The 24,934-nt window shown below is 36.1% G+C and overlaps 1 protein-coding gene across 2 annotated transcripts in view; it reads right to left on the bottom strand.

Moving 5' to 3' along the window:
• Window positions 1-24,934, bottom strand: part of SGSM2 (small G protein signaling modulator 2) — a 1,814,022-nt gene that overhangs the window by 106,603 nt on the left and 1,682,485 nt on the right. For both annotated transcript variants that reach the window (XM_044054411.1, XM_044054410.1), the window contains one exon: window positions 19,892-20,016. In XM_044054411.1, coding sequence (XP_043910346.1) covers window positions 19,892-20,016 — 125 coding nt within the window. The remainder of the gene's footprint in view (window positions 1-19,891; window positions 20,017-24,934) is intronic.

Genomic DNA, 24,934 nt, shown 5'->3' with positions numbered 1-24,934 from the left:
TAGATGGAACAGAAGAAGCTGAAATGGCTTCAGTGCTGGCTGTTACATTTACAGCAGATGACACAGCATGCTGTGTCCGTACCTTGGGTAATACAGTTAAACCTGAATTTTGAGACTTCATTATAGAACTGTAGAAGTTTTTTATGTTTGAAGTCTGCAATATTTGGATCTGTTTAGAGATTTTGAAGGAAAAAAATTAACAGCTTTTGATTAGATTTAGGTGGGAAGGGAGTACAAGGGGATAACTGATATAGATGACATGTCAGTAAGGACCAAGTCAAGAGTATTTTGTCCTCTAGTGAGTTCCTTGACAATTTGGTGCAGGGAGTTTTGTTTATGAAATCAAATAATTGTTAGGTGTAACCTACAGTTGAGGTACGGGTATCCCAGTTTATCATCTGGTAGTTAAAGTCTCCTAGTATAACGGAATTGTTGATGTGAAGTTCATACAGTGTATTTAGTAACCTACTATGTTTTTCGGATTATGAGTTTCGCAGTCTTCTATCTCCAAAATGTGGAACGCTGTACCTCTTATAATATGGGACCAATGGGCAAACTGCGGAACATATGCTAACAACTTCAGTTAGGAAGCTCACAACGTTTTCAGTAACCGCTTCCTCATTCTTCCCTAAACTTTCTTTTAAAGAGTTAATAAAGATTCATTATTATACACCAGGGACATTTGTTTAAATATTTCTTAATGAATGTGTGACAGACTTTCTAAATATGTGGAGTAATTTGTAATGTTCCTCATAATAAGGTACAATATAGAATTATAACTTTATTTTCTTGATTACTTTACTTTGATTGATATATATATATATATATATATATATATATATATAGCATGGGCTCACAGCATGACAATCTTTGCTCTCTGCATAAAGAGGTTATATAAAATTTGGGCATCTGTACTTGGGGAGAAATGGATAGAAAGGGTTATGCTTGCCATCCAGTCTACACACACACACAGTCGTTCTCCACAGCATATGGAGTGCCATCTGACTGGTACATAGGTATGGGTTACATAATGCAAGGTCTCTTTGGTTTACCCAGTTCTGCTTAACAGTCACTTTTTTTAATCTCATTGTAGCTCTGTTCACATTGTTAGAATACATGTACTGTTATGTCTCATAGCTTCTTTTGGACTGGGTAGTAGGAAGACAGCCTATTTCTCCAAGACTTTTGGGTTTCTAATACCATAATGGGAATGGACCTCATTTCTAAATCAAGGTATGATTAAAGTCCATGAAATTAGCATTGTTTCAATCTTTGATGTCAGGGAAAAGTGCTCTCTGCAGCATTTGCAGTGTACCCAGAACAGCCTGCTTCTGCATTTTGTACTGAGTTACTGCATTGGTAACATATCTAAATGCGACTATAAATATTTTTTTTATGAGACCCATTGCTCTTACAACAATTGGGACCGTCTGGGTATCCCTCTTCCACACTGTCTTTATTTCTGGCTGCAGATCCTGGTATTTTATGACTTTGTGTCTCTCTGTACATAAGACATTGTAGTCACTGTGTGTAGCAATTTCAATGATCAATGCTACTTTTGTCTTCTTTTCATGGACTACTACATCTGGTTTTCTCGCATCTATTTTTTGAAATGTTGGTAATGGGTGATCCCATGTAATATAAACTTCATTTTCTATAATGCTTTGTGGCTCATGTTTCCAATGCTTCTCTGCTACTTCAATTATAATGCTTTCACAATCTCCCAGTTCAACAGTCTTGCCACATTACTATGCCTTTCAGTACACAGACTTTCTGCCATTAGTGTATCACACCCAGCAATAAGATGTGCGACTGTTTCCAATTTTGTTTTACAAAACCTGCATTTGTTTCTCCTACATGTTCAATGGACTTTGTAAACCAACATGACAACAGTCCACTATCCTGGGTCGTCAATATTAACCTTTTGTCTTCTGGTTTAAATTCACATCTCCTTAACTATTCTTGCATTAGATTCTGATCAACATGAGGTTGTTCCAGGAGTTTTCTGCACTGGAACTATATTTATGCATTTTCCACACTTCTTGCCTCCTCATCTGATCCTTCACCTTATATTCTTTCTTTTGTTTTTTTGTACATTCAGTTGCTGCCTAATTTTTATCTAATTCTATTTTGATTTCCAGTCCTGCTTGACACCAATATGCTTCTGCTGCACTAAGCAGGGAAGTCATCTTACACTTGTTCTCTTCATGTTTTAAATCTATCGCTATGTTTGGAACTTCTAAGGTCAGTAGATATATACATATATATATATATATATGCAGTCATACACACGTAATCAAGTAAGTGAAGACCCATATCTCCTTCAGAACGGGGAATATATATAATCTTGGTTTACACTGATTTTTATAAATCATTTGATAGGCATGAAGCATTTTTCTTCTTTTCCTGTCCAAGTGATCCAGTACCTTGTGGGGCCAGTTAAGCACCCCAAAACTGTTAGTTAGAACAAGAATAGGAAATTGGTTATAGCTTGGACTCTTCTCTTAGATGTCAAGGCTGTTTTCAGTATTAATTTTAATCTTCCAAAATATTAAGTTTTATTCACATTTGTTCATGTTTTATTGTTGGTCCTTCATCAATTCCTATTTATACACTCCCTCTTGCTCAATTCTTTTATATCACATTCCTGTCCCAGACTGATATTTTCTTGGTGCTGCAGCATTCCAGCTTTAAAGGTTGCTTTCGCACATTTATCAAGACCAAATAACATTCTTATATCATCTGAGAAAGTTTTCACCACTTGTAATTGTGCTTTCAATTCCTCATCTGATGAACTATACAGTTTTAAATCATCCACAAAAACAAGACAAGAAGTCTTTATACTTTGTTTTCTGGGAGCCAAATTGTAGTCATGACCTAATCTGTTAAATAGCTTAATGAGTTAAGGACAAGACAAAAAAGTAGCGATGACGAGTCACCCCAGAATACCCCCATTTGAATTTTTTTCCTCAGATAATCATTTATCCTTTATCATGACTTAGCTGCAAAGTGGTTTGCCACTGTTTCATGGTCATGGTAATGTAAACTGAACATAGGATGCATCTTATACATTTGTAAGCACTCCTTTATCCATGAATGTGGGATGCTGTCAAATACGTTTTTTGTAGTCTGTCCATGCCATACTTTGATTCTTAGACCCCTAGATAGACCTATCCCTGCATTTTTTTAATTTCTCCAAATCTTTTGTGTTTCTAATACTATGACAGGAATGGACCCCATTCCTAAGTCAAACTATAATTAATGTTCACGAAATTAGTATTGTTTCAAACTTTAATGTCAGCCAGAAGTGCTCTTCGCAACACCTGCAATGTGCCCAGTAATGAAGACTCCTGCAATTCGTATGGAGTTACATGTATTGGTAACTTATCTAAATAGGATTGTAGATTCTTTTTTATAAGACCCATTGCTCCTACTAGTATTGGGACTGTCTTGGTATCTTTCTTCCACATTGGTTTCATTTCTGCCTGCAAATTCTGATATTTTATGACTTTGTGTCTCTCTGTAGGCAAGACACTGTAGTTATTGGGTGTGGCAATTTCAATGATCAATGCTACTTTTGTCTTCTTTTCATGGACCACTATATCCAGTTTTCTAGCATCTGTCTTCTAAAGTGTTGGTAATGAGTGATCCCATGTGATGTAAACTTCTTTTATGATGCTTTGCGGCTCATGTTTCCAGTGTTTTTCAGCCACTTTAAGTAACACAATGTCTGCACGATCCCCAGTGCAACTGTCTAGCCACATTATCATGCCTTTCAGTACAAACCTACATTGTTTCTCCCACATGTTAAATGGACTCTGTAAACCAGCATGTACGTAGCCCACTATCTTGTACCACCAATATTAACCTTTCATCTCTTGGTTTGAATTCACCTCTCCTTAACCATTCCTGTGTTCATTCCTGATCAGCATGAGGTTCTTCCAGAAGTTTTCTATACTTGCAACTACATTTATGGATTCTCCACATTTTTCCCTTCTCATCTGGTCCTTCACCTTATATTATTTTTTTTTTTTGGGACATTCAGTTGCTGCCTGATTTTTATCCATTTCTGATTTGATTTCCATTCCTGCTTGACACCGATATGCTTCTGCTAGATTAAGAATAGACGTCAATTTAGACTTATTCTCCTCATATTTCAAAACTTTCACTATGTTTGGGTCTTATGAGGTCAGCAGATATGTGTGGAGTCCCACGATTGCAGATCTATACATGTAATCAATTTCAAGGAGACCCATCCCTCCTTCAGAACGGGGAATATATAATCTTGGTATGCACTGATTTTTATAAATCATTTGGTAAGCATGAAGCATCCTTCGTGTTTTCCTATCTAATCTATTCAACACAGTTTGGGGTCAGTCAATCACTCCAAAACTGTAAGTTAGGACAGAAAGAGCAAATTGGTTTATAGCCTGGATTTTCTTGCTAGATGTCAATGCTGTTTTCATGATTAATTTAAGCCTTCTAAAGTATTCATTACTAAGTTTTATTCACATTTGTTCATGTTTTATTGTTGATCCTTCATCAGTTCCCAAATATTTATATACTCGCTCTTGCTCAAGTTCTTTTAGATCACATTCTTGTCCCAAACTGATGTTTTCCTGGTGCTGCAATTTTCCAGCTTTAAAAGTTGCTTTTGCACATTTATCAAGACTAAATGACATTCTTACATCATCTGAAAAAGTTTTGACAACTTGCAGTTATGCTTTCAGTTCCTCATCTGATGAGTTATACAGTTTTAAATCAACAAAGAGAAGATGAAAAGTTTTTAAACTTTGTTTTCTAGGAGCCAAATTATAGCCATGGACTAAGCTGTTAAGTAGACAGGTGAAGGACCAGATGAGAAGGCAGAATAGCAGTGGTGACAGAGACTCACCCTGGGATATCTCCCTTTGAATTTTTATCCCTGGGATAATAATTTGTCCTTTATCATGGCTTAATTGCAAAGTGGTCTGCCACTGTTTCATGTTCACTATAATGTAGTCGCTCAGTGTAGGGTGTATTATTTTATTTTACATTTGTTGACCGGGATAGTCCGACTGGACTTCCAGAAGTTTTCTATACTTGCAACTATATTTATGTTTTTTCTACATTTCTTGCCTTCTCATCTGGTCCTTCACCTTATATTCTTTCTTTTGTTTATGGCACATTCAAGTTGCTGCCTGATTTTTATCTACTTCTGGTTTGATTTCCATTCCTGCTTGACGCCAATGTGCTTCTGCTATTAAGCAGAGAAATCATCTTAGATTTATTCTCATCATCTTTCAAAACTTTCACTAAGTTTCGGTCTTGAGGGGTCAGCAGATGGGGTCTATATTACGTTATCGAACATTTTAAAAGCTCGAATGTCATATAGTTGAAGCCATATGATCGAACTTTTAAAAGTTCGAAAAGATAAAAAAAAAACAAAAAAAACCCAGAAAAAACCTACCTGACTGTTTTAAGCAGGGGGGGCAAGCCCACCTGCACCCCCACACCCCCTGCTCTTTAAATATACCAACTCCAAGATTTCACTACAGAGCAGGGCAGGAAAGTGAAATCTTCCCATTCCGCACTGTATGGAGATCTCCATTGAAATGTTCAAACTTTTAAAAGTTTGATCATATAGTGTTGACCACATGACGTTCGAACTTTTAAAAGTTCGATAACGTAATATAGACCCCAGCAGATATGTGTGGAGTCCTACGATTGCAGGCCTATACATGTAATCATGGGGAATATATAATCTTGGTATACAGTGATTTTTATAAATCATCTGGTGAGCATGAAGCATCCTTTTTGTTTTCCTATCTAATCTATCCAACACATTTTGGGGCCAGTCAATCACTCCATAGCTGTAAATTAGGACAGGAAGAGCAAATTGGTTCATAGCTTGGATTTTGTTCCTAGATGTCAACACTGTTTTCAGAATTAATTCAAGTCTTCTAAAGTATTCCTTACTACGTTTTATTCGCATTTGTTCATGTTTTATTGTTGATCCTTCATCAATTCCCAAATATTTATACACTCCCTCTTGCTCAAGTTCTTTTATATCACATTCTTGTCCCAAATTGATGTTTTCCTGGTGCTGCAGTTTTCCTGCTTTAAAGGTTGCTCTTGCACACTTATCAAGACCAAATTACGTTCTTATATCATCTGAAAAAGTTTTGGCAACCTGCAGCTGTGCTTTCAGTTCCTCATCTGATGAGCTATACAGTTTTAAATCATCGACAAAGAGAAGATGAGAAGTCTTTACATTTTGTTGTTTGTCAGGAGCCAAACTGTAGCCATGGCCTAAGTTGTTAAGTAAACAGTTTAATGGGTTAATGGCAAGCCAGAATAGCAGTGGTGACAGACAGTAACCCTGGAATATCCCCTTTGAATTTTTATCTCTGGGATAATAATCTATCCTTTATCATGGCTTAATTTAAAGGGGTCTGCCACTGTTTCATGGTCACTGTAATGTAGTCAATCAGTGCAGGGTGTACCTTATGCATATTCAAGCACTCTTTTTTATCCACGAATGTGGGATACTATCAAATGCTTTTTTTATAGTCAATCCATGCCATACTTAAATTCTTCTCCTTTTTACAGTTCTCCACTATGACTTTACTTAACAAATGATTGTTCCATATGACTTTCTTTTATTGCCCTTTTGTTCTACTGCCATAATTGAGTTTCTTCTAAATGAAACTGTCGGCATCAATTCCTGTGTATAGTTTATACGTCGTTGGAAAGCAAGTTATTGGTCTATAATATTTAGGGTAGCTTGCAGGTTCACTCTTAAGGAGGAGAATTGGTTTGCCTGTTGTTAGCCAGGTTGGTGTCTGTTCAGGGTGCACATATAAATAGTTCTTACTCATGGCTAAATCCTTGTGCAAAGATGTTAAAGCTTTTAACCAAAAGTTAGGTACTACATCTGGGCCGGGGTTTTCCAGTTAGAGGCTTTTCTTAACTTTGTCTCAATCTCTCTGGCTGTTACTTCATCCCATTTCATATCATGCATCTTTAAACTTCTTATTCTTTTTTTTACTTCTTCTATCCATATCGTCTGTCTATATATAGTATAGGTTTGGTTTACTTGGCTACACGTGAAGTATGTCAAGCTTTTTATGTGGGAAAAACTGAAAGGGCCTTTGCTTAAAAAGTGAATTTATGAACATTACTATAATATAAGAACCCAAAATCTGAATAATGCTTTATACAAACATAGTCTTGCATGTAAACATGCAAGATGTTCTTTTTTTGTCTTGGAGACTATAGCAATGAATACTAGGGGAGGCCCTTGGGAGGAACATATTGAATAGCGAGAGACATATTGGCAGATAGTGTTGCAAGTAAATGAAACTCCAACATTTCCTTGGTGCCAGTCTTGAAATGAAGATTAGCTAGATTATAACCAAAGAAAAGTTTTTTTTTTTTAAAAAGGTAGCTGTTTCTGTTAAGTCTAGTTTTGTTGGGCTTTTACACTAAGATATTTTAAGTTTTTAATTGTGTTTAATGTGTGATATTTTAGGTTTCTTTAGGAATAAGGTCAAGAATACTTTATTTTACCTTTTGCCATTTTAAGTTTTTATAAATTGGCTTAATTTCTTTATGATATTTTTCTTTTTGTTTTAAATCTATGTTTTGCTTGTTTTTATGACACTCGGCTTGTGTGATGAATACAGAAGTGTTTTAAGGGACATACATGTGTTAATCATACTGTGCATTCTAAAGCAGTATATATTTATTATAAACTTCTCATTAGTATTAAACAGATATTTTTAGAGAATAAATAGATTCACTGCATGACTTAGGTAAAACAGTTGTTTACATATATTCATATAGAGCCTGGAAAAATTCTAATATTATACTGTTTTTAGTTTGGAATTATTCATTGACATAATTGCAACATTATGGTGATGTAGTGAAGAGAAGTGATTAGGAAGTTATTGCTTAATTGGTTAGTCTATGTTAATTATGTAAGGTATTTAAATTGATGATTGAGGTCACTGAGGTCTCGTGTCTGAAGAATTCCTACTGTTTTAGGGATGAAAAACGCAGTGAGGAAGTTAATGCGTTTAATGTTGGATTTTATGTTGCTTTTTTAAATAAAGTGCAGGAACTTTCAGTGAGTGTTGTGCTTTTGCTAGCTTCTTCTAGCCTCCTATTTTGCTTGAAATTGTGTTATTGGTTGAAGTTTGCTTTGGCACAGTGTTACGGACTATTGCTATTAATGATTGCATCTTTATTAACATAAGTCTTGGCTTCTTTCTCATGGCCAGGTTTGGAGCATCTACTCAATGTGCCCTTTCAATTAAAAAAATCTTACTGCGGAAAACTAGTCCAATTGCTTTGTTCATGCTTTCACAAAATGAATACTGTCTCTTCCCTCCCGTTTCTCTGGTATAGCAAGAAATCTTGGGTTTTCTCCATTTGCTCCATCTTCTAACTGCTATTTTTTTGAAACAGCTTTTCTTGAGAAGCCTCATACTCATCCAGCTTTTTCTTCATTTCAGCATCTGATTTTTGCAGTTTTATTAGTTCATCTGAAGAGTTAGTGAAAACTTCTATTTTTATCAGCTTCTTGTTATTTGAGTTGATATATTCCTTCAGTGTTTAATTTATTTTAATCACTGCTGAGTACACTTGATTTATCTGGTGGCATCTAGCACCTCCAAAGAAGTCTTGTTGAAGTTTCAAGTAGTTTATTCAGTTAAGCAGGTTGATGGACGAGTGCTCTTGTTCATGACTTCAACAAGGCGTCTTTAATCCTACCACAGGGAGGGCATCAGAGAGTCTCCTAGATATGCTAGCTAAAGTGATTTTAACTGGACTAATCCCTTGTACTCTAAACTTTAAAAGAAGGAAAGGCAACAATTTTAGAGTACTTTCAGTAAATGTGAACAGTATTATAGCCCTCCCAAAATCACCCTACTACTTCTTTACATACACATCTGTTTATTGTTTTCCACTTCCTTATCTCTTTCGAATTTCTAGCTCCATTCCCAACTACTTTTCCCCTCTTATTATGCTTTGCATTAAATCAATTTATAATCACATACCCTTCTATCTATATTCCATACAGGATTCTCGGACAACCTACCACTCTTCTATTATAAACATATACTTCCTCGGACTGGGTCTACCTGCTCCATTCACCCTCTCTCCACTTGGCCTCACTCTGCTCCCCTACACCACCCCCAAATTCCATAAACCCTCACTATCATTAATATTAAACTTATCCACAAAACATGCCTCCTTAACTACTCATCTAATGACATTGGTCTTGCACATAATTGCCAGTTAGCCATATACTATAACATAGGTTGTTTTTCTTAACCTCATTAAAACCCATCCCTATAGCAGCCACACCCTCATTAGATACTCTCTATACCATTCACCAACACAACACTTAACTCCAAATTAAGTACAAACACAATGTTGCTTCAACACTTTGTACTGTGTATCCTGCTAATTATCTCTTACCTTTCTACTTGTTATCAAACTCAACAGGTCATAACTATCTACTCCCCCATTAATCTGCTCAACACCACCCCCCATACTTCTTTAAACAACATCATCATATCTCCATACCTTTACAACAGTTCCAATACTGAACTCTTCATATTTAAGTATACACACTCACAGTTAACTCCACATTTACTGTGCAAATATGTTAAACTAGTTACTAAACTCACAGACCTACTTCTATTCAATTCTACCCTGATCAAACTAAGTGGCAACATACATCCTAATCCAGGACCTCAACCCCTTAATCAAACCCCTCTCACTCCAAACAACCCTTACTCCCCAAACATCAATAATCTCCCACAAAGTAGCTCAAATCTTTCAATAATAAACATGAACCTAAAAGGCATCCTAAATAAAACTCAAGAACTTCATGCAACTATCACCCAATACTCTCCCAAATTAGCAGTCCTGACAGAAACGTGGCTAAAACCCCACATATCGGATAGTGAAATTCTAACCCATGGTTATAACATCCATAGACACAACAGGACACAAACAAGATAGCGGCATAGCTGTAATATATAAAAATACTATCAGACTAGAAAAACTTCAAATTAACCCCCCCCCAGACCTCTTGGATGCTGAATTTCTAATCAACCACCTTCAAGTAAACTCCAATAAACACATCACTATAATAGCTATTTATATACTCCCAGGTAACAACCCAGACATTATTGAAGACCTTCTTTGTTGGTGTGCCTCAACTTTTAGTCAAGAAACAATAATAATGGGGAATTTCAACATGGACTGGTATACCTGCTCCCTGGAAAATCCCTCCTATTTTATTAAGCTTCATGGTTTCTGTCAAATTATACAATACTCTATGAGATTTGACAAACATAGCAAAAAAGAATCAATCCTAGACTGGACACTTACAAACAAACACTCTGTCTGTCACCAATCTGGCTGTCTCCCTGACAATCTAAGTGATCACCTACCCACTTACCTTCTTAGGCACCACATTTGTCCTACTAAAAATATCATTTAAAACTTGTCCGCAACAAAAGACAATTCTCTCTTGAAGTCTTCAAATCCCTCCTGCAACAATGTGACTGGTCTCCTTTAAAATATCTGCACCTTGACTTGGCTGTCCAGTATTTCAATGACAAATTCCTCAATATCCTAAACAACCTAGCTCCCCTTAGAAAGACCCATTCTAACTCCAAGCACATACCAAGGCTTATCAATGACACCAAGTAGCTCCTCAAACAGAGAGACAGAACCTGATCCCCATGTCACAAGACCAAAAATCAAGACTTCTTCTTGCCTACTGTCAATTACGCAACCTTGCCAAAAAACAAATCAGGCATGACAAAAAGCTATACTATACAACAATGCAAGAAAAACACCAAAACAATTCCCAGAAATTCTGGGGAGCCATCAAACTACTAAATTCTGAACAGATCACAACCCTAGCTCCAACCACAACAAATTCCACAGACAACATTGCCTCACAATTTAATTCACACTTTCTCGGCTCTATACTCTTCCTAGTAAAAAAAAACAGCAGCAAGACCCCACCATCTATTCCAAATGAATTAGACAGAACCCTCAATTCCTTTTCAATCAAACCAATTCAAACTAATACCATCAAAAAACATCTTTCCAAACTTAAGCCCTCCTCCCTCACAGCTGATCAACTCCCCCATGAATTTCTAAAGCTAGCATCAGATGCCATCTCCCACCCTATTAGCTCTCCTAATAAATTATTCCATTGCTGAGCAATTATTTTTTTTATTATTATTTTACATTTCTTGACTGAGATAGTCTTACTGGATACATGTCCATTTTCAGCAGAGGCTCGGGGAGAAAAGCTCCAAACTAATAAACAGATAAAGACAAGCAAGTTACAGTATATGCACAAACATATTGCATTAACATACAAGTTACAGTCTCACATTTCCACCCTATGAAAAATACAGTTTATATTCAGAAATATATACAAATATGTTACAGTTTCTCTTATCAAACCTATAGGTGCAGCTATATACAGAGTATATGCAAAGATGTTATAATTTCTCTTTTCAAACCTTTTAGTGTAAGGGGTAAGTCGCTGTGAATAAAAAATTGCAGAGATATGGAAGTAGATGAGCCTTTAGTCAGGGTTAGAGCAAGGACAAAACCAGTGAGTTTTAAAATACTGGATTAGATTTTTTTTTTAACTGATTAAGGGAGGGCTCAGAGTAAGGTCAGATGGGAGCGAATTCCAGGTTTTGCCTACTGAGTTTGCAAACAGATTCTCCAGATAGGTTGCTAGCTTTAACAGCTTGAACCAAAAGTTTTGTAGTGGAACAAAGTGGCCTAGCATTTTTGTAGGAATGGATAATGTTTTTAAGGGAGGGTGCTTTTTCTTGATGGTTAATAACCTTGAATGCTACAGTAAGTTGATTACATTGAATTAGCCTGGGGAGTTCTAGCCTTCTTAAGAGGTTTAAGTTTTGACAATGGTGTGTCCTGTAGGGAGTTCCTGTGGCAAACCTGGCAATTTGATTGTAGCAGCTAGAGAGTTTACTGAGATCAGTTTTGTTCAAGGTAGTGAGTATTGGTGAGGCATAGAGTAGAGTTGAAAGCAGATGGGTACGGGCAATGGGAGTCCTAGCTAGAGGGGTGAGAAAAGGTTTGTTTTTGTATAGGAAGCCAAGTTTTTTATTTGCGGTTTTAATAGTTTGGTTTATGTGCATATCATATCTGAGGTTGTTGTCTATTATAACACCCAGGAGTTTGGTATATATATCTGGTGAGATTATGGTCCCATTGTTAGAAGTTATAGTAAATGAAGGTTGAGAGGATTTACGAGTAGGGGAGAAGAGCAATAGCTTTATTTTATTGGGGTTTAATATCAGCTGTTGATTGGAGATCTAGTTTTCCACTGTGTCAGCATCAGAAGGTACAAAACTCTCCCTCCAGGAGATAAAATTCTGTTACTCTCATTTAGCACTAAACAACCCATTTTCAGCAAATAGTCAGTAAACAACCTTATAAATTCATCTAGCAGTACTTCAGTTACTACAAGTTTAACATTTAAAATCATACCAAAAAAAATTTAAAGACAAGCCTACGTCCTGAATGTTATTCAGTAAAAAGTATTATGAAAAAGACAACAGCCTTTCTCAAATCTCTTCCTATCTGCTCAACGTATTAAACATATACCCCCAAATTATTCATTCCAAACACCTCATTACGCTTAGTCATCTCAACAATAATCTAAGTTGTACTTCAAAAAAATATATTTATATAAAATATATATCTATCATTTATACATACTTCATCCTACCAGCTATTTTATAATGTATACATATCCCAAATACTCTGAAGTATTTAATGTCTAAACTCCTTTTTAAGATATTACTTTTCAACAGCATTACTGATAGAAAAAGTGTATGGATGCTATATATGATTACATGTAATCTAACTGTATATCAACTGTCTAATGTAATATTTTACTGTGTATATGGAGCTTTTCTCCCCAGACATCTGCTGAAAAAGAACATGTGTCCAGTCGGACTTTCCCGGTTAACAAATGTAAAATAATAAATAATATATATATATATATATATATATATATATATATATATATATATATATATATATACATATACATATATATTCAGTAGACTCCTTATCCAGCCTCAATTTTACCGGCCATCAAATTTCTGCAGTAGCCCTAGCAAAAGACAACAGAGAAGAATAATACTTCGCCTCCTCTGGGCTAAATAATGACAAACATTTGGTTTTAGACTTCATATTCATTAGAAAAATGCATATTAACATACATAATGTTATTCTAGCTGATTTATAACCTATAAATGTTATTTTGCATACATTTTCTGATTAACCAGCCATTTGTTTATCCAGCCTTAGGTCTGGTCCCAGTGACACCAGATATATATATATATATATATATATATATATATATATACACACACACACACACACACGTGTGCACACAGACACACACACACACACACACATTTCCTCAGAAGTACAATCCAAAAAATTTATATTCCATAATATTTCCAGTTCATTAAGCTAAGTACATACAGCTCAATTTAATCACTAATATAACAACTAAATAACAATATGTTCTATGAAAACATAATATGCACTATAACATTCTCCATTTTCTATCCTAACAGATGATTGACTCAAATTATTTTTTCTTAGTCATTCTTTACGTTTGTTGGATATTTATAAAGAATTCTCGAATCCTACATAGTATAAATAACTGAATCAACATATACATAGCAAGACAGGCAATGTCCCTGACAGACACAACATACATAAGCATAGTAATTTTTTTTTTTAATGTCATCCCCTCCCCAACGTTTGCCAACCATCAAGCTTTCACTAGTTAGACTGAAGCCCATTTGCTTTCCTTGTATCATGTTTCCCCAGTTTGAGGAAACAGCTCTCTGGCCAAGGTGATCATTCATGTGGCCATGAGGATGGTTTAGGCATCAACATTTGCCCCATCTTTCCCATGGTCGTGGTGGGGAAGGGTTCTTTCTCTTTTTGTCCAGGCTATTTGTCTTACCAGCTCCCAGACCATGGCTCTATGGTGGAAGTACTTGTATGTTCCCATATGCTGAACAATGCAGAGTCGCCTTTTCCATCAGCAACCCATATTATGCTACCCACAGGCTTAGAGGTGTTTCATTTTATGGCCCTTGCCCATTACCACAGTGGCTGATGTAAGTACCTTTTCACAACAGTGTCCTTTAATTAATTAATTTATTCTTTGCTTACTGGGTTAGTGTGCTAGTGATAAGATCCTTTTCAGCCATGGCTCAGATGCCTAAGCACAAATGTTTACAATGTCACCACAAGGCACAATGCAGCGTTAGCTTTACATTGGTGTCAGTGAATTTTTGTTAGAGTTATGCACATTACAGCATGAGAATTGCATCAATGTCAATGAGCTTTTGTTACAGAGTTACACAGATAAAACTAAGCACATACATGTCCAATATGATGCATTCTAAGGATTACATCAATGTGAGGAGTTTTGTTTCAGAGCTTACACAGAATTATACTGATATAACTGAAATGATAGTAGAAATATAAAAAGTAATATGGCATTGATAGCATGTCATCATTTTTCCAGACATTATCTGCATTTGTTGCAAGAATTCCTCTGGGGTGTGGGTACTTACCCCCCCCCCCACACACACACACACAAAACTATAAGGGTTATTGTCACTAGATTGGGAGTGCCAAGCCAATGTCTTCCTGGTCTACAACCCTTTGTCTCATGCAAGCCTTCACTTGCACACAAGCTATTGGCTGACCAGGAAACCACAACTGCATTCCTCCTTTGGACAGTCAAGCTGGTCTACGTCAATCATTCCTACCCTCCCCACTTGGTGCCTCCAGAACCCAAGTGACTACTCAAACTCAACAGGTGTCTAGGTCAGAGTCAGGAATTCATCTCTTTGTGTCAGTGTTGGGTGTTGCAGCATGGCGCACAGTCACTAATAGTCCATTCTTAAGGATACATAACATTTAATAGCTTTGAATGTTTTTCTTAAATGGTCAGAACGAAGCATCATTTTAGCTTCCTCACATATTTATATGAACATATATGGATAAACAAACAACAACCCAACATCTGAATATTAAATCAGAGTGAAAAGCTGCATGTGCTTTACATGCCAACCAGTGCATTTAGCTGAGTGACAAAATAAAACAGTCTATATACAACATTCCAAGCATTAACTTCAGAGACACAATATTATAAACTCTAACATGAGACACATTTAATATAAGCATTATAATCATGAAAAGTTCAATCATACTGAACTGAGTCTGTATCTTTCAGAAACTCTCACAAATTATCTAGGCAGCTTAAAGCATCTAACATATCTAAATATTAACTATAAGAAAATATTATCAGAGTTCAAATGTGATATAGAATAACCATTAACTGATACAACAGATACACATTAGTTAATATTCATGGCTGACATTAAAATCTATATAACATGGCAAACAGTTACAAAAATACATCACTCTAACAGATTCATAATAATGTAATATCTCTGAGCATTTTTCATAAATGGACACATGCTTTAAAAAGAAACAGCATGTTAATTAAACTGAACACATTGGAACAAATACTATTCAAACATCTATTAATATTTATCAAACTATAAACAGACATGGTTGATTTATATGCCACTCAGTGCATTCAATTAATTTAAAAAATAGAATATGGTTTCTGTCTAATCACTGCTGCGTCCAAACCATCACTAACAATTTGTTTTACCACTCGCTGTCATTTATATCAGCATCACTACTTAAACTCAGATAAAGTTAAATGGTTTCCAGTTATGCAAAGGTTTGATCTACTTCTTGACTTTCAATTGTCCATATTGTTGCATGCATAGTGTATCCCTCCTCACTTCAAATCTGATAAGGCAAAACCTGTTCTACAACTACATAAACCACAATCACTCAGGCCTTCCGCTGCAAATCTCCCAATCACATTCTTCAAACCATTCTTTCTCATCTGGGAATCCCTCCCTTTGACTCTTAAAGACCTCTTCAAATCCTACATTTTGTGTTTGTCTAAAAGCTCAATTAAAACTGCAAGTTAAATGCAAATGCATCTCATCTGGTCAAAGAATCTAATCATGCCTTATATCTTTTGTTTCAAATCTCTCATTCTCGCTCCTTAATTCTTAATACTTCAGACTGGTATTCTGCTAGGATGTGAAAAGTTAAACTGTGTTTGATATGACTTGTACATAATGAAAATTTTAATGTTTACATCACGTGTTTTGTAAATGTCCTCTTACTGTACTTGTTACTCATTTGTCATCACTGCCATGTAACTGAAGTTCTATACTTCTATTGTTACTTTTAATGCTTTGCACTTCTCAGACTGAGCCCAAAATTGGTCAGTTTTGATCACTACCCTACTGTAGTTAACAAATTCAAACATTAATAAAAACAGACAAGCAGTGCATACTCACTAAATTTGTCAATACCTAATAACAGTTGCACTGTAGAGACTCAACAATGGCAGGAATTGTAGCTGCATAGCAGAGCCATTTTGCTAGCATAAAATTTTGAACCCTGCCTTGTTATACCAGCAGCCAAATGGCAACAAAGCACATTATGTTTCTAACCGAATCATGCACCATGCAGCCACCCCACCTTTAGAAATGGCACTGTCTTAGCAAACGTCCATTCATCAAATAACTTCAAACACACCTTCGCATCTTCCCTAGGTGTACCACCTGCAGAACACATAACGGCTCCATTTTCCTCTTGCTAATTCTCACACTCCCTTTGCTCCTTTGATTCAACAATTTCAAAACATTCATTACACTTTTCTGGTTGCAACATCAATGATTCTTCACCACATAATCCAAGAACAGAGGCAACGCTTGTAGAGCATCACCATCTTGTCATGTTACATGAAGACATCATGTTAAAGTGTTACTTAGCGTGCCAAATCCTTACAAAGAATGGAAACTATTTCTTAGCAGCAGTAAAAATGAGTTCTAACAAGAAAACTGGAGAAGAACTATGAAGGATATTAACTGATGCAATAAATACCATACATCTCAAAATTTCATTAATAAAAATGCTAATCGGAAATAGTCCCAGACATACCTCAAAACACAGCCCGGCAGTAATCTCACAGAAATTAAAATTAATGAAATATTTTACCATCTCTAAAACAACTGTGACAGAAAAATAAGGCAGGAAAATAATGGAATATTGATTGCCTGAAAACTTCTTAATAGACAAGCAAATAAAATGTTAATACTGATATTTTTTTTTCTATTATGTCAGCATGGTACGGGTTCTAAAGTGTGGACTTGAGTATTTACAATGAAGCCCAATAACCACTGTAATTATTACATATGTAGACATAAATAAAGCATTGCTAAAAACCAATAGCTATGCAATATCACAGATATGGAATAAATATAAGGTATGACCACCTGTGCATATGTAGGCAAGATGGCAGTGCCTTGTGCGGCAGCAACCTCTTTGGCTCCCATTGTGTGTTTTATGTTTATGTAGGAGTTATTGGTCTGTAATCTGTCCTCTGTGTTTGGTGTTTGATGGAGTCCGTTGTGTGGCTGGGTGTATGGTTGGATGCAGACGTGGTGACTTGGTTAATTATTTGGATTGATCGTTTTTGTAGTAGTTGGTCTGGTTGGGTCGTTAGAGCCTTCAGGTAGAGATTTGTGCCGAGTGAGAAGCATGGATAGCGAAGACCCGATTGTCTGCTGGTGGCATGTGCTAGATCTGGATTTACTTTTCTTGTCTTTCAGAGGGAACTGGACTAGGATTTTGAAAAGCTGCTGGTGTGGCGATGGGGCTGATGATGGTGAGATGGCTTGGCATGGAAGGCGGAGACCCGACTGTCTGCTAGTGCTATGTGCTGTATCCAGATTTGATTTTCTCATCTTTCAGAGAGAACTGGACTGGGATTTTGAGATGTTGCTGGTGTGGAGATGGGGCTGATGATGGTGAGATGGCTTGGCCTAAATGCTGGAGACCTGATTGTCTGCTGGTGCTGTGTGCTGGATCAGATTTTATTTTCTTGTTGGGTCGGAGGGAACTGGACTGGAATTTGGGGAATTCTCTTTTTAATATGAAGCCACAATGGTGGTGTAGAAATGGGGCTGATGACAGAGAGAGTTGTGCTGAGTGTGGATTATGGACACCTGATTGTCTGCTGGTGCTGTGTGCTGGATCAAGAATTGTGCATGGCTGTTGAAGCTTCTGTGCCTTTGGATGGATTGGACTCTGTGGACTCTGTTGTGTATGTGAATATTGTTTCTGTGTTTAAGTTTATACATGATTTCTGTGTTTCTGTTTATACTTGAGCTTGGAGGAATGTGATTTCATGAATGACAAGAAAGTTTTACTTGACTATGGGTTTTGGTCACTAAGTTCAAAAGGCATTACGTAGGTTTTAATGCAGTGGAACTTTGTGAAGTTGGCAAAGTCTGGTTAAAGGCATTTAAATTCTTCTTGAAAAAAATATTGCATTGCGCAAGTACAGACACTATTAGAAAACTTTTTCCTGCAACAATATTGTGTCAAATTTACTAACAACCTTAAAAATGCTTATACATCTTCATAAGTCTTTTTGTAATAGTATTTGTGCATGGAAGAATCTTACCACTTCACGCCTGCATATGGGCAAAATTCCACCACTCAAGGGTGGAATTAAGTCTTCAAACAGATATACTTGTAAAACAGAGATTCCTAATGTTACAAGTCTCTATAAGAAACTGCACATGATGAGTCTGGCATTCATAACAATGCAAAACATGAACACTGATACACATACAAAAATAAAAACTCCAGCCCAAACATTAAAAGCTTAAGATGATACTACATCAGAATTCTCAGATCACTTAGTTGAAGGATCATGTAGAAAGCTAAAAGCAGTGGGTGGGGTGGTTGGGGTGCAAAGGCCCAAAATATTAGACAGTTTTTCAATACTGCTGTTATTAGTTACTTGGAAAGATAATAGAGTAACAAATTTTGTACTAAGAAGTCTGAGATTCTTTTTGACATTATTTAGTAAGTATAATCTTCAATACTTTTCAGGAAAATCACAAGTTTTAAGAGGGATACATGCAAAATATGAGGTAAAATCAGGGAGACTCTACAAAACATGGGACAGTTTGATTTAAGTTTATATCCTTGAAGCCTGTGCCCATGTTGTAGAGTGATAAAGCTATATGGGCCGGGTGACTCAACTTGGAAATGTGGCTGAGGTGCTTGGCAGCACAGGCAGGTAGGATAAACATGCCCATCTTATGGGGAAGGGATACTGGTTCCTTGCTTGTCATATCAACTGATCCAAACATGATTCACTTCTGCTGGTGTGGGGGTATTCAGTTCTAAGGGGGGAGGGGCTTGTTAAGGGAGGGTGTGACTGTAGCCACACAAGCCAGTGATGATGGCTGTTTTCTGTGTATGTGGAAGACCACACATGTGCAGACAGCAGAATATAAGTGGTCTTTGCAGTGATGCAATTATCTACATCATTACCAAGGGCAGGAATTAGGGCCTTAATACAGATATCCCGAGTGTCTGGGACGCAGGTGATTTCACAAAGTCCCTGTTGTCTAATCAGGCTGATGACCCCTTCAAATGTCTTACCCTAGTGGATTTGAGGGTTCACCAATACTGGTGCTCTCCCCACTGTTAGGTGTACATCAGACTCAAATTCAGTATGTGGAGACGAGGCTTGACACCACAGCAGAAAGGAAAAACGGAAACGGAAAAAAAAAGAGTTTACATAGTTGGTTACGACAACAGTCTAGTTCTTCTAATGAAAGCAAACCAATATGGTTAACACAGTAACATTAGTTCAAATGCAGTACATTCACAGTCCTACCTGCACATTATATTTCGTAGTCTTTCTAGGTTAGCTGTGGTGAAATACCAGTAATTACGATCACATCTTTGAACATCTTTATCAATTCTATGTAGGTTTAATGCAACAGCATCTAGTAATTCTATCTGTAAATGACAAGGAAACAAAAATGAACTTTCTTTTCTTGGTTGAGATTAAAAACTTGAAATAATAGTTCTAAACAAATGTTTTAAGTCATTCAGAAGATGCTGGGTGCAAGTCACAAGGTAAAGATTCTTAAAGAAAACTTGAATATCTAAAATAAAACAAAACAAAAATAAAATATCAACTGTAATAAGGGTTTGTTCTAACTGAAAGATGTATTTCTAAACCTAGTAAACAATAAATGCAAAGCCTTTAGGCGATACTGTAATGACAGAAATTCAAAATGTGGTACTCTGCTCTGCATTCACAGTTCTTAAACAGCACAGCTATGCACAGATCCCAGCTAATCTGTTTAAATGTTCCAAAAATATTTGGCTAGAATTAAATATCAGCACATGACAAAGTGCAGGGGCTGCTCATTCAAAAAATACATTTCAAAACCTTCATTTTATCTAAAATTATTTAGCTCTTTTAAATATGTTTACAGGAAGGGGAAAGAGTAGAGCAGTAGGTCACACATATACACGCCTCTCCAGAAGAGATACCATACATTCATACATACATGCATACAAATAGTTCAAGCACGGGCATTAATACCCTTCTAGCCTGCCAATATATCAAAACACTTTTTCCCATAATAAATGCCCAGGCTATTCTTAAAAATATCTAAACTAGTACTTGCTTTAGTTAATGTAATTTGGTAGTCTGTTCCATGCATCAGCTACTATGTCAGAGAACCAATTAGTACACTTCTCATTCCTATACAATCTTCTACATAGGTTGTCTAATGATTCTCTAGTACTTTTTGATAACCTTAAACATTCACAGAGGTAGTTGTCTCTTAATGCCCTATATTCCTGAATAAGATCTCCTCTTGGATGTCTATAAGAGACATTGTACAAGTTCAGATATTTTAGTCTTTCATAATAGCTTAAATTTTCACATCCATGGATACCCTTGGTATATTTCCGTTGTACTCTTTCCAGTTTACTCATGCTTGTTTTCTTATAAGATTTCCATATTGTTATTCCATACCCACGTTTGGGTCTAATGTAACTAACAAACAATGACTTCATCGTTTCTGATTTCCCAAGCCTTTATAAAACTTTCAACCTATAGTTCTACAACTGTTATTAACCAATTGGTTGATATGATTAGAAAAACTCAAAGCTGGATTTAACCATATACCCAGGTCCTTAAATGAATGAGTTTCATTCAGTGCTATACTAAATATTCACCTTTCAATTTATGTCTCCCAAATCTCATATGATTAGATTTTTGATGTATTTATCAGCATATTATTCTCCTGTGCCCAAATGATCAATTTAGTCAAGTAATTTTACAGACATGCCTTATCGGTAACACGTAATCAGTTTACCCATTTTCAGGTCTTCTGCATATAGAGTGTAGAACACCTTAGATGAAAAAGTTAGTCTGAGACATAAAATCTAAACAAGTAAGGGCCTAGGACAGAGCCCTGTGGGACATCCTGATTGTAACTAAGAATTTTACCTGTCCAATTGCTGTATGATACTTGCCATGTTCTGTTTGCAAGCCATGCAGCTATCCATCGTATCAAGAATGCATCAACACCTAGTCCAATATTTCTAATATTACATTTTCCACTCTTTTTCCACAACATTAAAGTAGACTTAAGGGTCTATATGACTCTGGGCTTGTCCTATTCCCCTTTCTCTTAAATACAGCTTTAATAAGCATGTCTTCAATCTTCAGGAATCTCCCCATGTTTATATGACCTAGCAACTAAGAGATATAATGGTATCTTCTTTTTTAATTTCTCCGTCTTTTGGGCTTCTAATACCATGATGGGAATGGATTCCACTACAATTAAAGTTCATGAAATTAGTACTGTTGAAATCTTTGATGTCAGCCAAAAGTGCTCTTCGGGGCACCCGCAATGTGCCCAGTAATGACTCCTCCTGCAATTTGTATGGTGTTACATGGATTGGTAACATACCTTAATACGATTGTAGATTCTTTTTTATAAGACTTGTTGCTCCTACTACTATTGGAACTGTCTGGGTATCTTTCTTCCACATTGCTCTCATTTCTGCCTACAGATCCTGATATTTTATGACTTTGTGTCTCTGTATGCAAGGCACTGTAGTCAGTGGGTGTGGCGATTTCAATGATCAGTGCTACTTTTGTCTTCTTTTCATGGACCACAATATCCAGTTTTCTAGCATCTTTCTTTTGAACTGTTGGTAATGGGTGACCCCATGTGATATAAACTAAATCATTTTCTATGATGGTTTGTGGATCAAGTTTCCAGTGTTTTTCAGCCACTTCAGTACCATAATGTTTGCACAATCCCTAGTGGAACAGTCTTGCCACATTATTATGCCTTTCAGTATACAATCCTTCTGCCATGAATATGTCACAACCAGCAATGAGGTGTGTGACTGTTTCCAATTTGATTTTTACACAGCATACATTTGTCTGTTTCTCCCACATGTTCAATGGACTTTGTAAGCCAGTGTGTACATAGCCCACTATCTTCGGCCACCAGTATTAACCTTTCAGCTTTTGGTCTGAATTCGCCTCTCCTTAACCATTCCTGCATTCGATCCTGATCAACATGAGGTTTTCCAGATGTTTTCTATACTTAACTATATTTATGCATTTTCCACATTTCTTGCCTTCTCATCTGGTCCTTCAGCTTATATTCTTTCTTTTGTTTTTTGGCACATTTGGCACATTCAGTTGCTGCCTGACTTATCTACTTCTGGTTTGATTTCCATTCCTGCTTGATGCCGATATGCTTCTGCTAAATTAAGCAGAGAAGTCAACTTAGATTTATTCTCCTCATGTTTCAAAACTTTCACTACGTTTGAGTCTTGTGAGGTCAGCAGATATGTGTGGAGTCCCATGATTGCAGATCTATACATGCAATCAATTTCAAAGAGGCCCATCCCTCCTTCGGAATATGGAATATATAATCTTGGTATGCACTGATTTTTATAAATCATTTGGTGAGCATGGAGCATCATTCATGTTTTCCTATCTAATCTATCCAACATGTTTTGGGACTAGTCAGTCACTCCAAAACTGTAAGTTAGGACAGGAAGAGCAAATTAGTTTATAGCTTGGATTTTGTTTCTAGATGTCAAAGCTGTTTTCAGGATTAATTTAAGTCTTCTAAAATATTCCTTACTAAGTTTTATTTGCAATCATTTTTCATTTCATTTTTTGTTAATTTTTTATTGTTGCTCCTTCATCAGTTCCCAAATATTTACTCCGTCCCTCTTGATCAAGTTCTTTTATATCACATTCTTGTCCCAAACTGATGTTTTCCTGGTGCTGCAGTTTTCCTGCTTTAAAGGTTGCTTTTGCACATTTATCAAGACCAAATGACATTCTTTATCATCTGAAAAAGGTTTGACAACTTGCAGTTGTACTTTCAGTTGCTCATCTGACGAGCTATACAGTTTTAAATAATTGACAAAGAGAAGATAAGTCTTTACACTTTGTTGTTTTCTAGGAGCCAAGTTATAGACATGGCCTAAGCTAATAAGTAAACAGCTTAATGGGTTAAGTGCAAAGCAGAATAGCAGCAGTGACAGAGTCACCTTGGAATATCCCTCTTTGAATTTTTATCCCTGGGATAATAATTTGTCCTTTATCATGGCTTAATTGTAACGTGGTCTGCCACTGTTTCATGGTCACTGTAATGTAATTGATCAGTGTGGGGTGTATCTTATACATGTTTAAGCATTCTTTTATCCATGAATGTGGGATACTATCAAATGCTTTTTTGTAGTCAATCCATGCCATACTTAGATTCTTCCCATTTTCCCTTTTTTACGGTTCTCCACTATGACTTTACTTAACAAATGATCCTTTGTTCCATATGACTTTCTTTTATTACTCTTTTGTTCTACTGACATAATTGAGTTTTCTTCTAAACGACTATAAACTCTGTCGGCATCAGTTATCGCGCAGAGTTTATATGTTGTCATGAATGGTACTGTAAGTTCTTGCTGAAGTGTTCTCACGTCATTATTACTAATTCAGTCTCCTCCAGTGCTTTGTTTGGATCCAGTTTGCACAGTTCTTTTCAATATAATCTAATTTGATTCCAGTATCTCAGGTTACCTGAATGTCACTCTAGGACAACTTATCACCCTACTTTGTGCAGCCAAACTGTTTTGCATAAGATTTATATATATATATATATATATATATATATATATATATATATATATATATATATATAAAATCTGTTGCGTCTGAGAATATATTTTAGAATCTACACACAGTTTATTAATTTACATGTCTTTACTCCTTCCATATTTTATCTATCTATAAAAAGGTTTCCTATTACACTCAATATCTTTATATAAATTTTCTTCACATTGTTCATCTTGGCTCACACTATACTTAATTTGTTTGTCTTCAAAGATTTTGACCTCTCTTCCATTTCTTATATTTTTTTCTCTCTCACCTTAATTAGGTATCTTGTTCTTATGGAAATATATCCCCCTGACATTGTATGCCTAGGGCCTGATGTTAAACTTTTTTTTTTATTTTTTGCACTCAATTTCTCTTTCAAAACTTTCCATATTCAATCTGCAGTTTTTCCACTGAACACATCACTCCAGTTAGTTTTAAATAGTAACTGTTTTGCTTCCATATAATCTGTAATTAATCTTCTGTGCATTGGTTTAGATTTCTTTTTGGTATAATTATGTAGCAACAAATTAACCTTTATAACCCCATGATCACTGTACATCAATGGTGGTAAAACTTGACTTGAACAGCAATTTCTTTAGGAGCACAAAAAATGTCTAATATGTTCTGTTTCCTGGTAGGCTTTTTTTACAGTCTGAAACAATTGCTGTTCCTGAACATCCGCTGTGAATAATTTCCTTACTTATGTTGTTAAATCAATATTATTCC

This window comes from Protopterus annectens, chromosome 13.part0 (genome assembly GCF_019279795.1).
Source record: "Protopterus annectens isolate FY-2018-M chromosome 13.part0, PAN1.0, whole genome shotgun sequence".
Taxonomy (NCBI): domain Eukaryota; kingdom Metazoa; phylum Chordata; order Ceratodontiformes; family Protopteridae; genus Protopterus; species Protopterus annectens.
Note: the sequence above shows the minus strand (reverse complement) of the source record. Positions and strands in the feature narration are given on the sequence as shown.